Genomic DNA, 17,547 nt, shown 5'->3' with positions numbered 1-17,547 from the left:
GCCCTAGCACCGTGTATATCCAGTTCAGGAGCAAAGGGACCAGTGCAATGTCTCCAAGGTCCATCTCCCCAGGGAGATTAGATCTGCCTAAAGAAAAAGATGGCTTTGCCTGTCTATGTAAACCATGCTTATCTGTACACCATTATCTCTGTCACTGCTAGGGGGGTTCCTGGCACTTGTCTGGGGTGTAGTGTTGTAGATGGATTCTACTTCTTTTATCTCAATTTTGAAACAGGCTTGCTGTGCTCTTTGAAGTCAGCAGCACCTCAAATGCCTAGAGTGCTCCTGGAACCAGTGTCCTGCTCCCAGTAATGCCACCTCTGCAGTATTATAAAGAAGCTGGAACTCTCCTTTCACCCCCACCTTGTTCCCTCAAATCCTTCTTGTAAGCCTGTCTTATGTGCTGAGGGGCTCAGCAGAGCAACCTCCAGGTTTCACAGCCCAGGTACCTGTCTGAAGTCTGAGTAGAGTTTTGTTGGCAGCAGCTGCTGCTTAACTAGGTTCCTGTTGGGCCCGATGTCTAGCCCTGAGATGTGAGATAGTGCATTCAGGCAAATTGCTGCCTTCAGTTTAGATTTGGTGACCCTCCAAATAGACTTGAACACCCACAAGCTTTGGGTAGACTTACGATCCATAGTTGCATTATGTAGATTAGAGAGGCTCCTATTTTAAGCCAGGTTTGCCTGCTGTGCTCTATGTTGGTTTTAACATCTCTTTTACTTTCTTGCCCTACCCTCTTGCCCTACCTTGTAGTACACTGTAGGCAGTGTAATATGAGCACAGTCCTACAGTCCAGGAACACAAATTGCTTCAACTGCAGCTCATGACACATTGGACAGGATAAACATTTAGTAGGTCTGTTCTGAGAAGTCCTGACACCCACTAGATTTGCTTGACTTCTCCATTCATTCCTCCTCTTGCATACAGTGGAAGTGTTTGATTGCTCTCCATTGCAAAGGGAACTTGCTTTTCTTAGTCCTCAGTRCGACACTTTGCCAGGGCCTGTGTCTCTAGGAACAGGACTGTGATCCCCATCTCTCTTTCTGTGTTGTGGGTAATCCCTTTACTTCTCGGATGTGGACTGGAGCTAGAGCGATGTAGTGTCCCRTAGTCCCTTGTGCAGCTCCGACCTGTAGAACTATGGGGTGGCCAAGGGCTTTCTCATACTAACATCTACTCTGCAGATGGACTTGGTAATGCACCTCTGTTCTGCTCGCTTGGTTTTTGGGGAGGAGAGTCTATTTTCTGCTAGTATTTGCTATAGGTACAAGGGAACACATAGGAAAAGCCACAGTTTTTGTTGAACGCTCACCCAGGCAACCTTCAGGCGAATGAACCAGAATTTGAACACAAATCCCTTCTTCCCCTGCACCCCGATTCATAGTTAGAGGTAAGTAATCACTCTCCTGTGAACCTTGGTGTCATTGCCAACCAGTGCTACTGCTCACTCATACTTTCAGTATTAGGAGGCAAGATTGTGAGGAGAGCAGCATTTGGTGCAAAGAGAATATTAAACTAGAAGCTCTAGMCTGTATAGCAAGTTACTCCCTTGCCCCTAGTGTACATCAAGGGAAGCTTTTAAGCACTGTTTAGGCACTGGCAGAGAGGCATCTGCTGTTTGGAGTGTTTCCATGTGGGAGAGAGGAAGGTAAAGAGAAGGAAGGAATGGATGTTTACAAGCTTATATTGCACATGAAACATCCCATGTGATCACCTCCATGAGCAGCCTTGGGCCAAATTTATCATTTGTGCAGCTCACTGACATCGGTGGTGTTCCTTCCACATCAAGGACATTTATATCATTGTAGGTCTTATTTTAGCTTTTCTCGGGAGGATTAGGCTTAGGGCTGGCTGGTATTAAAAAAGACTAAAAGATTTGATGGAGGAAAGGTTTAGCAACCAAAAGGAAGATACTGTTTCTTTTGTGGAGAGTAGCTGGGAGACTTGGATGGGAGGCATCTTCTTTGAGGGCAGGGGAAATGTTTTGCTCTGCATCCTGATGAGAAAGGGGAACTTGGAGAGGTGGTAACTGGAGTGACTCATGTAAGGATGAGCCAGTAAAGGAGCAGTAAGAGTAAGCAAGTGGGGAAAAGAAGAGGCTGTGCCCAAGGTCCTGGTCCAAGAGAACTTGATTTTTTAATTCAGTCACCTTATGGCTGAGTGGAGACAGTACCGTATGGAGAGGGGCCTTTTTTTCTACACCCGCAAATGGTTTTCTTCTGTCTTGTTTTTTTTCTGCATTGTCAATGTTCAGCTAACAACTTTACTCATATTGCTGAGCTGTGGTGTGGTCAAGCCAACAAATCTCAGGTCCTATTACAAGTGCTGTTTTCCAAGCATACAACTCGTTAAAATATGTAAATCCACCCATCCATGCTTGTGATTCAGCAGGGAACATGCGTTATTTGGATGACATGTTAACAGAAACTCATCCTTACCCTCTTGCTTCCTCCTTCCTTCCTGGGAACCAGATTACAAGCTAGCAAATCTTTTAAAAAACAAAACAAAACTCTCTAAATTTCGGTATCTTGAAAATTAAGTGGCACAAGACAGCAGGAGATGATGGCATGTATCCTCTCTGGCAATGGCAACACATGCGGAGGACAACATGAGAGCAGGCTGGATGCATATGCTTCATATGCATATATTTTTTGCAGCTGAAGATAGGGTTGCAAGGCTGCTGAATATGCAGAATTGCTCCATTGAGCTCAACAGGCATCTTACAAGATATGCTTTAGGGCGTGGGGGCAGACTGCAGTTTTAAGGGGCCATTTGGCCCAGTCTTGTCAGATGGGATCTTTATGAACCTTAATCAATCTTAGCATGATTCTGGGAGGAGAAAGACTCGTGTGCTCTGAGGTCTTCCTCATGCTTCCTTGACTTTCAAACACTTGTGTCTAGTGCAAAGCGAAGGACTCCCTTTTTATAAAAAGGCAGCCCTTGGGGAGCAGTGTGCCCTGGGCTCAGGCTGTTGGATGTATGTAGGAAGCATGTTCTCTGCAGGGCTGTTGCTTGTGTATTTGTAAATGAATAAATGGTAGATCTTGATCAGGTCATGATGGCTGTATGCAGTGTGGGTATGATAAGGGAGCATTTGGGAAGAGTTTTTTGTAAAGAGAAAAAAGACAAGAATCTGATTTCTTTAGATGTAGATGAAGGGAACACAGTAAGCAGAAGCTGGTGAAAAGAGGGAGAGTCAGTGCAGACCTTGAAAAGGAGAAAGTACCCAGAGGCTATTTTAATACAAAAAAGAGAGAAGTTGTACCCAGATATCACCATGTTTTGCATTTCATGTTCCCATGGCAGACACCCCACCAGAATTGCTCCTGTCTAGGAAATGACTCTATGCCTCAGCTTCTTGATCTTGTTCTGATTTCTACTCCCATCCCTTAACYTGAAGTTTTGTCACGTCTTTTGTGTGGGTGTTTCAAAGCGTTGACCTTAGCCTCATGATTTCAGGAGGGGCCTGGGGATTAGGAAGTGGGAGCAGCAGGAATGAGGATGCAGTAGTGTTTCCTAGGATCCTTCTGACCTCTCACTGAAGCAGAGCTGTGATTTAGAGTGGAGGGTGGCACTGGGGAAGGTGAGGCAGTCTGCTGGTCTGAGGTGTGTGTGGTGGACAGTTAGTTTGCTTGAGGACCATGTGGGAGCTGCAAATCAGAGGGTGCTTTCTATTCTCTGAATGTTGTATGGTGAGCGGGAGAATTTTGGCTTCTCCTGTCCGTTCCCTTTAGATACCATTTTTGCTATCTGGCCTCAGATCAGCTCTTAATCCAGCAGTTGTCATTGGCCAAATATGTGGGAGCTTTACCTCTCCCCATGGCCCTGGAGTGCCATCTGCTCTGCAGGCTGTGTATGCTGACCAACTTCACTAAGAACTGCTGCGGACTTCCTTACCTTCCTTCCAGATCTAGATGAACCTGTTCTCACCGTTCACCAGACCATCAGTGACGTACGTGGCAGTTTCTATCAGGAGAAGACTGTCTTCCTCCGCTGTACTGTCAACTCCAACCCACCAGCTCGCTTCATCTGGAAACGGGGAGCTGAGACGCTTTCCCACAGTCAGGACAATGGAGTGGACATCTATGAACCCCTCTACACACAGGTGAAAAAAAGCATACCTGCAGCTTGTGTTGAGCATCTTGGATGCAGGCTCTCCATTCGGGGGGATGTTTCTCTCCTTGYCTGGATTAGGATGGTGGGGAAGGGAGGTGGTCATTGCAAGGAGCACTGTCTCCAGAGGGCTAGTAGTGCATACTTATAGTATACAGATCTCCAAAGAGCAGAGCAATAGGAGGGAATGTGCCAGCCAGGAAGTCAGTGCCTTACCAGCCTGTCTTCCTCAGAGCAGGTCACAGTTTTACATGAAGCCAGTTGGATGACTGAAGCTATTCACCAAGCAGTGCTTGGGACTGGGTCTCCTTTATCTCCCAGCACTAACCCTTTCCTTAACTGAGAGCCAAGCTCCAAAAAGAGGGATAAGCGCTTCCTGTTTAGCAGTGTGAGTGAACAGTAGGAATTACTGTGGACTTCACAAGGCAAATAATAAAGAATTCTTTCTAGTGCCCACAAGTAATGCAGGCAGCTTAACTATATGAGTACTTTCTCAGCATCTCCCTGTGGTAAGTTGTTATTCCGAGTCCTTTCTGCTTTTTGGGTTTGCCTATGTTGGATTTGTCCCTGCATAGCCATGTTACCCCTGTGAATGCCACTATATTCATGGTAACGGGTCTGTCAATGAAATTGGAGAAATAGGAAAATCTTTCTTTTGCTGAAGCATTCTGGGCATGTTATCCTGGGCTCTGCTCCAGCTTTGAATGCCCTTCAGCTGCTAACCAGCCCTAGTGCTTTCAGCAAGGCCATTAGATAGACAAGGCAATGATGAGCCAGAAGGAAAGGCTAAAAGGGCAGCTCCTGGGGGCAATCATTTCATCCTGTGCACCTTTCTGCGCTCCCAAAGCTGGGCCTTGAGCACATTCTGGCTCAGTTTGATTTCTGAGTGATGCCCAGGGCAACCTTTTGGTTAGTGTAGTCATGTTCATATTTTATTGAAACATGCTAACCCTGTAAGTCATGGAAATGGGCAGTCAGATGGAAACATTCAGAGGGGTTAGGAGAGAGAACAGAGAGCTGTAGGTTAGCAGCAGTTTTGCAGAAGTGCTGTAGGCCAGTACTGCTGTTWGGCCCTGAAGAGAGCTTTGTCTAGTCAGGTGCTATGTGGCATCCAACCAGGACATTCCTGGCCTTAGAGGAAGCCACCATGCGCTCTTCCAGCTTTCATTAAGCTTGGATGTGATTACCAGGAGACATTGTTTAATGAGGGGCTGTCTTAGGGTTTGAGATACTGTTTTCAGCTAAATAAGGCATCTGGCAGAAATTCACTGTTGTGCAGCATTAACATATAAATGACCTAGTGTCCTGCAATTCCAGTCAGGCAATGCTTCTATCATGATGGGTCATTCTCAGCTCGGAGAGAGGCAKGTAGGACTGTTGTGCTCACACAGGCATGCCATTGTGGTCCTCTTGCTAATACCAGCATAAACCTGTGAGTTTGGGTTGAGAAGAGCTGCAGTTAACAAAAACACATCTATGCAACACTGTTGGGAGGATAGAATTGGAAAGGAAATGAAAACTTTACTGTATAAGCTTTTTAAAACTAATTTATAATGTAAGTTTATATACATTTACCCAACATTTACTAATCAATAAAATGCGTACATATGACCCTGTTCAAATCACTAGTTGACATGCCACATAAATGCTATGCCATATTTGTAATGTGCCTAGCAACCAGCCTCAGGGGATGAGACTTTCATCAGGTTACTGGTCCGCAAGGTATTTATCTTTCTGATCTACCCCATTCAGATCCTTGTTCTCTGAATATTAGCATGAACTCCTTGTCCTGTCGCTTGAGGATGTCTCAAGAGGATTTGTCAAGCTGGCACCTTCTCATGTTGTCAGGCTTTTATGGAATGGTTTCTCCAAAAGAAATTTAGACAACCACAAGTGGAAGAATAGCGACAGACTGTCATGGCAGACATATGAGTTACATGGGGTGCAAACCACAGGAAGCATCTCAGAACTTTCCACATCCTGTAGATATAAACTTACAGAATATATCTATTGTTAAATTAATAGCTTTATTTTGTTTCTGCAATATGCCACTAACTGATAGAGTGCCAGAGCACGATTTTTTTTTTTTTTGTTACCATAGTATGAGAAAAGTCTGTCGGAATTGGTGCAGTCATTCTGGATTTAGTCCAGCATGAATGAGATTAGAATCTGGAGAAAGGAAATCAGAAAGATTTGAAGGTTTCTTTGAATATTTTTCTGAATGTTTTTATTTTTTTTCTCTTCTGCAAATTTTTACAGTTTTACTGTTGAACACRCCATATTTTAGGCAGCATTAACGCCTGAATCTACTCTGGCTTAGCTTGGGTTTGCAATGTAGTAACCCCACTGACTTCATTTGGGTTCCTGGTGTTGTCTTGGTATGAGATCAAGGTCTGGTCTTGGATGTTTAGGTTTTTTCAAGTTCTGCAAGATAATTCTAACAACAGTTGACAAGGAATTATGCCTAAACCTGTTCAGCAGTGCTTTCAGGTTACATGGCAGTCAGTTGCTGGGTGCTCTGAGCACTCCTAGAGAAGGAATTATTACTGCAAACATTTTGTTGCCTAGGGAGGCCTGGAGCCTGCATAGCTCTCTGAGGTTTCAATGAGAGCTACTGGTAATCTGGCATCTTTTAGGATGGATTATGGATTTGCAGGTTATGGATTTGCAATGATGAACTGTGCTTTGTACATCTGTGTTTTTGTCCCCTTCTTTTCCAACTCTCAGGGTGAAACAAAAGTCCTGAAGCTGAAGAACCTGCGGCCCCAGGATTACGCCAGCTACACGTGTCAGGTGTCTGTCCGTAATGTCTGCAGCATCCCTGACAAATCAATCACCTTCCAGCTCACAAACACCACAGGTAAGAGCAGCCGTGGGGGAGCTTCACAGCCCTCTGACTCCTTGCCTGCTGAATGGCTGTTACTTCTCCAGGCTGGTAGCGTTGCACTCAGTCTAGGGCCTACAGCAATTAGGATCACCTCATGCTTACATCTGTGGGGGAAAGAATCCTTAATGCACAGTTTTCTTTGGCCAGGAGTACTTCAGTCATTTTTAACATTGTGTATAGCTGGTGCCTGGCCAGGCCTGTCCTGAGATCATTAAAACAGACTACAAGTAGGTGTTGAGGCACTATATAGATTTTAATCCAGACATTTTTATTTATTTATCATTTTAAGTGTCTTTAAAAATAGATTTGATACCATGTAGAGCAGGGCAGATGCTGCTGAATTTCTTACAAATGTTTCATTTATGAGGAACTCTGGCCTGATTTGCAAGACTGCACTCTGGAACCTCCCAGTTAACTGGTTCTGCTGGTGTTGATGTTTGTGGAAAGGAAATATCTCCGGCATGTTCCCAATAAACACAAATTAAAGATTCTACAACTACACACTGATATTCATGCTAACAGTGCTTGAGTAAGCCTCAGCCATGAACAGAATCAATGTGGTGCCTCTTACTTGACCTGCAATGACCAGCTGATAGCTGAATATCATATACCAAATACTTGCAAGGACCTGATTGCAACTCATCCATTAAAAAAAAACCCAGAAACAAAAACAACCCCCCCAACAAAAAACTCCAAGCTTTTAAATGTGTTGAATATTTTCAAATAACAAATAAATGTCAAAAAAATACTTCTGGCGCTGGGGTATTCCATGATCAGAGATAGAGGCATTGTAGTTTGAATTATTCACCTCTCTCTAAAGTAACACAAAGCAATTTGTATCCCTTGTGTTATCTTTGTGCAGTGGAAACATAACTCTTCTGATGTTGCCAACTGTTGATAGGATATTGTTAATACTGTATAAATTATTTTTATTGATTTGACTGAGCCCAGGGTGCCCAGCAATGGTACCATCACTTCATGTAGAAAGAAGAAAATAACGAGCTTAAGAAAAAGTGAACTATAGCTAGTATCAGGAAAAACTATTTTCCTTGTAGTAAGATCTCTGTGAACATGTCTTAAGTAACTCATTTCACTGCTTGAGTTTATCTCAAAATGAGACTGCAGAGAATGCTGGAATATTCCCTTTAAAAACTGATCTTATACTGTTGAAGAATAAAGGGATCTCACAGCTGTTCTTTCCTGTTGCATCTTTACCTTTGAAGAGTTAGAAAATCAAAATTTTCTTTCTGACCATTCCCCCCTGCTAGCCCAAACACAGGGAAACTATCCCTCATTTCAGTCTAACCCCTTCACTGAGTGAATAGGGTAAATGTATTTTCAGGCTGAGGCCAGATCAGAAGGCAATATATAGCTGAATTTACACCAGCTCTTTTGGTACTTACCTAAGCTCTGAACTCGGTCCATATAGCACATGCATCTAGTGCTTTTTTCTTGTTGTTTAGGTTTAAATGCATATTTATGCACAGTTATAGTGCAGCTTGATACTACAAGCTCAAAGGGACTGTGGAAAATGTTCATAGCAAATTGTATTCAAAGCTATTGGTGAATATGAAACTGGCATTGCACTGTAAGGAGAGTTTGTTGTAAGTAATATTTCATGTTAAATAGACTTGTCTTATCAGGCTTACTCTGTAGGTAGTATTGAGTGTAGATGAGAAAATATTTAAAGGAAAATATTTAATTCTCTTCTCCTTTCACGTAGGTCTTTTCTTTCCCTCTTATGCCTCGTACATTAGCGACTTGCTTAGCCGTGGCCATGTCCAGAATTCTGAGCAGCTTTGCTCATAATGTCTTTGCTTTTGCCACTGAAGAAAGCCCAAAGGGTGCTGAGATGCAAGGAAATCAATCTTTCAAATATTTACAGATCCAGCTACTATGGATGGGTCAGTTGTGTTGGGCCCAGGCAATCTTTCCAGTTTGTTTGCTGCTCCATAGCTAGTTCAGTCTGGCTCCTTCGTCAGTGGCCTTTGGACAGATTGTAGTCTCCAATGTGATGTGTTTCTCCTCTGCTCTATGTTGGCAAGTTGGTCCATACAGCTGGTAATCAGTTCTCAATATGCAGCCTTAACGTGGAGGAGGGTTTTGCCTTCTCGTCTTCTGTTTGGCTGCTGTTTTGTGGCTCCAGAGCAGCAGGTTGGATCCAGCAAGACAGCAGGCCCGTCTCGGTGCTGGTTATCATTGCTTGCTCTGATGGGGTCAGGCTGATGTTTTCCCCACCCTTGATTTCTGTGAAGTTAAGCAGCCCAGCTGGTTAATTCTTCTGCAGTTTTACTGCAGCAAAATGGACTTCAAAGGGAATTGAAAGTGACTCTTTGTTTTTAATGGTCCCCTTGCTGCTCARCAGTCTCCGCGAGCAGGTTTTCTTCACCAAGAACAAAAGGATTTGCCACAGGTTACAAATAAATGAGATTCATCTCCTGCATAACAATGTCTGCATACTGTTAACCTCTATCCACTGACAAGAGTGGCAGTGGGAGCTCATGCAGGCATCTACAGCCAGGGCTTCAGTTGTGGCACACTGCAGGAGCTTGTTACTTAGAGCTGTGCAGGCAGCAGCTTTGCTGGTTCCCTGTCCTCCGACACATGCACAACTTGCCCTGAGGTGGTGCTTGCCCCAGCATGTCACTTTTTTTCATGTTGCCTTCCCCAGAACATGTCATCCTGCTCAGCAGGATGAGTGCTGGTCACATATATGCAGATCAAACGTTGCAAGAGCCCTAAATATTAACCAGGACTTGATTCATGCTCTCTAAATCTGAAGTCTTCCCTCTGGATGTAGACTAATCTCTGTCCTTCTCTAGCTCTGACTAGGATGGGAGGAGGTTCCCAAGCAAGATGCTGCATCTACCATGTTCTCTGTGCCTTTAGCTGAGACCAGTTCAACGTCAGAGGGCAGGAGCAGCTCTTCAGTATCAGCGAGACACAGCTGACAGCCTGTTAGTGGCAGGAAGATGTTCTGCCCGCCTACAGCGAGTTGTGCTGCTGTGGTTTTTTTGGGCTTCCCTGAGTCATGTGAAACCACCCAGAGCCCAGGGAGGACGTACAAATCCTTCTGTTGCTGCTTACTGTACACTAGCCCTTTTACGCTGTTTCAAAACTCCAGCAATGAGGCCTGTCAAAGGTGCTGAATACAGGGTGAGACCCATCAAAATTTAAGGGCTCCAACCACAGTCCTCAAAATGGCCTGTAGAGCTGGTAGAAGAGAGTTGCCTTCTTCCTTTGGCACTACTGGCCACATCTGGCATGAATAGGATGTGTGCCACAGTGGGTGAGAGGACCTTTGATTCGGTTCGCCAAAGCAGTATGCCAACATAGCAGTAGTTTCACTGCTAAATTGTGGTGCTTGTGCTAAGGAGAGAGCAGTACACCTCACCTTGTTTGTATGGGCTGTAATTCAGAGATTCAACACAAATTCAGCACAGCTCATTAACGCAGGGTCTGGGGAGAGGAGAGGTAGAAATAATGATGCTGTTAAATCAAGCTTCATGAATATGGAACAATGTCTGATTTTGCATTATTGTGGCTATTACTTGAAATATACTTCCCTGCCTTTGTGAGGAGGACTATTACTTTCTCAGCTCTGTCTGGATGGAGCCAGAGATGGTGCTGACAAGGGCTTTAAAGAGCTTTTCTTGAGATGAAATGGAGAATACAAAGGGAAGCTTTTTGGATCTGTTCTGGAGGTGGGGTGGGCAGGGGAAGGAAATATAGTGAGAAGCACGCAGAAATAAAATAAACCAAAAATAAGGACTAAGGTATCCAAAGAAGGAGATGTTATCTAGACACTTTGGATCAATCCCAGTTGTTGAACTGCAGCATAAAAGAGGATCCCCCAAACTTGTACTCCAGCTCTATAGAAAAGTGTATGTGACAGCTGTGGAGCTGAGTGGGAGTAACAGGGGGTACGGAGCTGCTATTTGTGTGGTGCAGATAGGTTCTGTCCCTTCAGGTCAGTCTCTGAGCTTAGAGGGCCTTCAGGTGGTTAGTGAAGGCTTTGTCTCTCAACAACAGTTAGCAGGGCATAGGACTTTAAAAGCTGATGGAGTTTTTTTAAAAAGTGGAGCAATTATCATGATGGGTTAGCTGAACTCCTTTTTTTTTTTTAGTGCAAGACCTTCCCCAAAGCTCCTTTTTTTGGATGACACTTGTACATGAGAAGAATGGTTTGAACTTTACTGATCCTGACCCCAAGCYGCTGCTGGGATCAAGCAGACTCATTTGAGACAGTTTTCTGTCCTTCATCTCTCCATCAGCATGAAGCAGAGCCTCCTTGTTGCCTCTTCTTACTCCTCTCCAGCCAAAGGAGGCCTTCTGCTCTTCCCCATGGCCTCCTTCAGCCATGACAACTGTCCACGATACATTGAAATCCAGAGAGCTTTCCAACAGCCTTTGGATCAGACCCCGAGATGCTGAGCTGAGTCCATGGCTGAAATTTTCTGTGCCCTCTGACAATGAATCTCTTGTTTTCCTGCCTTTTTTTTAATCTTCCCCAGAACTCAGTCCAGTGTGCTGTGCCTGCCCAAGGTACATGCAGACCAGCTTTTGATTCATGTAACAGTGTTATAGCAAGGGAAATACAGGTGCCCTTGTAGGAGCAACCAGTTGAACTTTTACTCCAGTGCTGCTTCTGCAGGTTCTAGAGTCAGGAGTGTTAAATATAGAAAGAGCAGAAGACACTGGTATCTGCAGAGGAGTGGGCTGGAGTGCAGTACAGGAGAGTAATGCCAAGCCGCTGTGCCCTTCTGCCTTGCTGCAGTTGTTTGTATCAGGAGTCAAGAAATCTCTAGCCTCTGTTTCTTCACTGCCTAATTTTGTCTGGCCGCCATTCCTACCTGTGCAAAGGAGATTCGTCAGGCTTTTGTCCTGCCCTGCCCTGGCTTGTCTTGATTCTGAACCTTGCTTGCTTCAGCCCTTCAAAGAAAGTGTTGTGACTGGCTTTTGATGCTTTTTGATGCTTTTAAAGTCCTAAGCCTTGAAGGTCCTGCTCTGAACACTGTTAAAATGTTACTTAGACCTAATTGTGCCCCAGTGCTAAGCACTGGTTGTGGAATGCTTCAGGTGTCGTCACCATTCTGGGTCTATGTGAGGTTCTGCCTGTGCTGTTTCCTAACTCTAACAGAGCTGATTGCTCTGGCTCAGAGTTATGGTAATGGTGATGCTTTAGGTTCACAAACACTATGTTTTCGTAACGAATTCGTGGATTATTCTGGCTCTTCCTGTTCAAATCAACTCTCTTTAAGAACAAATCCTAGGAAGTATGAAGCTGTGCACAGGCAGGTGAGTGGGTCTTCCTCGCCTCAGAATTGTCCCTCTTTGTTCTCTTCCAGCCCCACCTGCTCTGAAGCTGTCAGTCAATGAGACACTGGTGGTTAACCCTGGTGACAACATCACCATACAGTGCTCTCTAATAGGTGGTGACCCACAGCCAGAGGTGGTTTGGTCTCACTCGCCTGGGCCAATGCCTCCTAACAGCCTTGTGCAAGGAGGTAACCTTAGCATCTGGAGAATCCATGTGGAGGATTCAGGCTATTACAACTGCACGGCCATCAACAATGTGGGGAACCCAGCAAAGAAGATAGTGAACCTACTGGTGCGATGTAAGTTGTTCTTTTTCTCAAGAGGATGGCTCTCCAGAGTGGAGGAGCTAGATTTACATTTCTTCTTATTGTTCTTGTAGAGCTGAGGGTGCATGTAATAGTTAGCAGAAATAACTATTCTAGAGAAAATGTTGTGCAAGCTCCTTTGCTCCCAGACCTGCAGCTGTTCCAGGGCTGCTTGGGCTGTAGCTCTGTCTTGGGCTGGGGAATGATCCCAATCTGCCAGATGTGAGGCCCTGGGGATCTTTTGTGGGATCACAGCGGGGCAAGATCTTGGGACAGATTTTGTGCAGAGATGTTGCCTTCCTRAGGAACAAATGGCTTATGTCCCTTGCAGGACATTTTGCTGTTCCTAACTGGTTTTGTACTTGTGTTCCTCCCAGCCATGAAGAATGCCACGTTCCAGATCACCCCTGATGTGATCAAAGAGAGTGAGAGTATCCAGTTAGGGCAAGACCTGAAGCTCTCGTGCCATGTGGATGCTGTCCCCCAGGAGAAGGTTGTCTACTCCTGGTACAAGAATGGCAAACCAGCCAGGTTCTCAGACCGGTTGCTTATCACCAGAAATGACCCTGAGCTCCCACCTGTGACCTGCAGCCTGGAGATTATTGATTTGAGATTCAGTGACTATGGCACCTACCTGTGCGTGGCTACCTTCCAGGGAGCACCCATCCCTGACCTCAGTGTGGAGGTGAACATCTCCTCAGAGACAGGTGAGCCCTCTTGGTGGTGACTGGGGGCCTCAGAGAACGTGGGCCAAGGTTGATGTCACTATCTGCCAGTCCCTCTGGTTCTTTTGAGGGACYTCACATAAGCATCTTGGGCCACAGTGGGGAAAATTATTACATCCTCAGGCAAGCGTTTGACTGTGACTGGAGATGGGTAATCGCTACAGCTCCTCTACCTGATGTGCTGTGCCCTGACAAGATCTTCCTTTATGTTTTCTCCTTGTGAAAGGTCCGAAGKGCAATTCAGCCAATGCCACAGAGACAGCTTTAGTGTATGATTGTTCAAAGAAACCCCCAAATGAGGATATACTGTGAAGGAAGAAAGAGGGAGTGGAATTACACCCAATTTCAAAAGCCCTTTKGGTGAGAGGGTTCTAAAAGAGAAAAGAAGTTACTCTTCCCTCTCCTTGGCACTACTTATGAGGATGTCCCATTGTCAGGGCTAGGTCTAGGAGAATGGTGTCATCTGTTGCAGCAAATTCTGTGAAGAGCTTTTATATTATCTGGAGTAATTGTAAACTGCCTTGGGAATTCTCTGCTAAAGTCCAAATATTATAAATGCCTGTCCTACTCAAAATTGAGATCAACACCCATTCTCCCCGCCCCGTCCCYGTCCCTTCTCATGGCTTGGTGAGAAAAGGACTAAGCCTTAAATGTGTGTCAGTCACCTYTGGTAACTGTAATACAGGGTCTCAGGCCTGCCTCTGAGCTTCCAGTGGAGTAAGGGGTCTAGCTTTGCTCTCCGTTACATCCATCTCATCTTGCAGCCTTCCTGGGACCTCAAGGGGATGGCACAGAGCAGCCTTGGCCTAATAATCTGAGAGGTCCCAAGGGGAGCCACCTGCCTGCAGAGTCTGTCCTGAACCATCACAGAAAGTTTCGTTTTCATTTTTGGTTGTATTGAGCCTGTTAGGCTGGTCCCTGTCTTGATTCCGGACCTTGCTTGCTTCAGCCCTTAGAAGAAAGTGCTGAGAGTGGCTTTTAATGCTTTGGGAATGCCCTGGCTTTTGGCAGAAACACTTTGGGCCAGTTGCTCTCACAGGGACTGCACCAAGCACTCATTAGCAGCCCCAAGACCAAGCCCTGACCGTGCCACGGACGTGTCAAATGCTGAAGGCTGGCATTTCTTTTCTGCTAACAGACCTGGCAGGAAGAGCCATGTCTGTGCTGACAAAGACTGCCCCCACTGAACTGCCAGGGAGCAAAGAGGGGAACCCAGTCCTGAGTACCAGTGGCCAGCTCGAACCTGGGTCTCCCGGACCTTGTGTGGCTGCTGGTGCCAGGAGCAATCCTTTTTGCCCAAGGTTACTGGATGGCAGAGTGCAGTTGTCTGTAAGACTGAAAGGGTAAGAGGTGGCAGGAGGGAGGACTTGGAGATCCTGAATATCCCCACCACAAGCCTGGGCAGTCTGTTGGCAGAGGCCCCAGCTGGACACTACCTCACAGGAGGTGCAGGCAGTGACGGGATTGCCCTGTGCTCTGGCCTTGCCAGCCAAGGGTGAGCCCCACTTGGGAGCCTCTGAGGGGGAAGGTCAGGAGGGCAGTGTGGGGCATTTTGAAGCTCCTCTTCAGCAGCCTGGGGCAGCAGGCAGCTTTTTGACATGGGGGAAAAAAAACTGCTGCCCCTGCCAGAGCGGCCCTACATGCAGTGTAACCAGCAGCAAAGGCCTATTCCACCTGCTGCATCCTCATGGGGAACCACAAGCCTCCTCTGATGTGTGGGCCCCACATGAAAACCCAGCAGTTTTTCCCAGGGGCCAACCTAGAGGAGCAGGGTGCCAGCCCCATGTTTCCAGCCATCTGCTGCTTCTCAGCTAGCGAGGCCTGAGCTCACCAAGGTGGATCCCTCCACTGAGCAGCACTGAGGAGGTGGCTTTAATTAAAAAAAAAAAGACCTTCAAATGCAATTTACAGCTTTTCCCCATGAAGAAAATTGCCTCTTACCAGGTGAGCAGCCACTGGCAGTGCCAAACAGTGAAAGCGCTGTCTTCCCTTCACGTCGTGCGGGACAGGATGTGATGAGATTCCCTAGCCCACAGGAGACCTGCAAATTGAAAATGTGGCCTCTCTGTTGCATAGGGAGGTCACTGCTGAGGGAGATTGGGCTTGAGCCATGYTAAATTTGCTCTTAAAGCAGCTGTGAGCTGTAACGTGTACAATTATTGTCTCCTTTGCTGGAGCTGAATTGAATTAATATTGGTCGGATCAGATCGTTACAACCTCTGTAGTTCTGAACTTTGTTTTGAAAGGAAGTGAATTATTTGGCCCTTACAGTTATGGAATCTTCAATCCAAGTGTCACTACAGTCAGCTAAAAGACTTGAAGCAAGAGCTTTCCAGAAAATGATTGCTGCTGTATTTACCTCAGTGGACTGTTGACATAGTATTTGTATTAGGCTTCAGAGTTAACATTGCGTGGATTTCAGCATGAACATCTACTTCCTGGGTTCTTGGTGCAGCTAGGGGCATGAACAATAAACCAGTTTCCACTGAAACCTCTGCTCCTTTTAGCTGCAGTTCTTGGATTTCTTTTGAGCTTTGTTTATCAGCAAAGTTTTGTTTGTCAATTAATAAAGGGCCTGTGCCTTTAGCTCTGGCCTCAGCTAGCCAGCAGTTCTGCTGGATGAGCTGTTCTCAGCCTAGCCTGGAAGGGATGCACCGGAGTGGTCTTTGCTGGGACCCATCTCTCGATTGAGTGAGCTAGAGAAAACCAATGCACTGTAAATCTCAATGTAAAAGTAAACAGATATTTAATAGAATTGGCTCCTTACTGTGGCTTAGGAGAGGAAAGAGGTCTTAGAAGTCTGACAAGACTGGAGAGGAGATCTACAAAGCATTAATCTTATAGGCCTTGGTTCCAGACCAACCCATGTGAGGGAACTAGATGCTCTGGCAGATGTGACTTTTCTTTTTTGGTCAGAAGAGTGAAGTTCCATTTCGGGAAATTCRTTGGCCAGAAATGAAGAAATGGATCTAAGAGGTTTTTGCCTTGGGGTTCATTAGTGCTAGTCCTGCTGTTTGACAGCATTTTGTAGCTGATGAAGTGGGAGCTGAGGAACATACCAATACAGCTGGCCTTTGTTGTTGGCATTGCGATGCATCATTGGAGAAGCTGRGATCTCCTTTAGTCCTCTGCAGCTTCAAACCCTGTGGGATGACTTACAGGAGACATGTTCCTATAAAGATTGCATTAGTACTCCCAGTGCTATGTTGAGTACAAATCTTTGGAGTTCGGGGCTTTTGGGGTGACTTTGATAAAAGCATCTCTCAACGTTCCTTGCTTGGTGGAAACTTGGTGTAAAACTGTCCCTTCTTGTTATCTCCATTTTAGTGCCACCAACCATCAGTGTCCCCAAGGGTCAGTCCACCATCACTGTCCGGGAGGGCTCCAGGGCTGAGCTGCAGTGCGATGTTCGAGGGAAGCCCAAGCCACCAATCATCTGGTCCCGGGTAGATAAGGAAACCCCCATGCCTTCAGGGACAATGACAGTGGAGACATATGATGGGAAGCTGCGCCTGGAGAGCGTGAATCGAGAAATGAGTGGAACCTATAAGTGTCAGACAGCCAGGTACAACGGCTTCAACATCAGACCCCGGGAAGCCTTGGTGCAGCTCAACGTGCAGTGTGAGTATAACCGTGTGGTACTGGAGCGCTGGTCTGAATGTTTGTGTGCACAAAAGCCTGCAGGCTAAGGGCTGACGTACGGATAGCTGCTTTTGGGCAGGGTTGACTTTTCTTACCAGGGTTAGCAGAGACATCTCTTTCATCTGGGAGTCTCTGAACAGTTTATATTCAACTGGCCTGGCCACACGAAAGCAAGGGCCAGCATGTGATAAATGGCAGGGAGGAGGGTGTTGTGTGTGCTCATACACAGTGCTCTTCCTTCCTCTCCAGGTGGATCACCTCAGAACATCTGTGCCAGGTGTTTGTGTGCATTAACTACATGCAAGATGCGTTCAGGATGTGTTAGTAAGATTGTAAAGTCAAGCACTTTGCATCGAATTGCATCAAATGGGTATTAATTAGACCATTTCCATGCCACCACCCCCTGTGCGACTTTGTTCTCCCAGCTATCATTTTTGTATGTGCCTGAACCATTTTGCCTGAATATTCCTCTGTGAGGGGTAACCACAATCAAAACAAAATCAGTGCTAAGCAGATCCAAGAAGGGAATGCATAATCCCAAATGGTTTCCATGCAG

At 45.8% G+C, this 17,547-nt stretch overlaps 1 protein-coding gene across 1 annotated transcript in view; it reads left to right on the top strand.

Moving 5' to 3' along the window:
* MDGA1 (MAM domain containing glycosylphosphatidylinositol anchor 1) overlaps positions 1 to 17,547 on the top strand; it is a 141,989-nt gene that overhangs the window by 46,281 nt on the left and 78,161 nt on the right. Inside the window, exons 4-8 of the mRNA XM_085320568.1 lie at positions 3,909 to 4,105; positions 6,841 to 6,973; positions 12,349 to 12,618; positions 13,002 to 13,331; positions 16,677 to 16,970. Of these exons, the coding sequence (XP_085176694.1) occupies positions 3,909 to 4,105; positions 6,841 to 6,973; positions 12,349 to 12,618; positions 13,002 to 13,331; positions 16,677 to 16,970 (1,224 nt within the window). The remainder of the gene's footprint in view (positions 1 to 3,908; positions 4,106 to 6,840; positions 6,974 to 12,348; positions 12,619 to 13,001; positions 13,332 to 16,676; positions 16,971 to 17,547) is intronic.

The sequence above is a fragment of the Rhea americana genome, unplaced genomic scaffold (genome assembly GCF_003343005.1).
Source record: "Rhea americana isolate MKP2758 unplaced genomic scaffold, rheAme1 scaffold_119, whole genome shotgun sequence".
Classification (NCBI taxonomy): Eukaryota; Metazoa; Chordata; class Aves; order Rheiformes; family Rheidae; genus Rhea; species Rhea americana.
The sequence above is the reverse complement of the archived record's forward strand: the minus strand, read 5'-3'. Positions and strand labels throughout refer to the sequence as shown.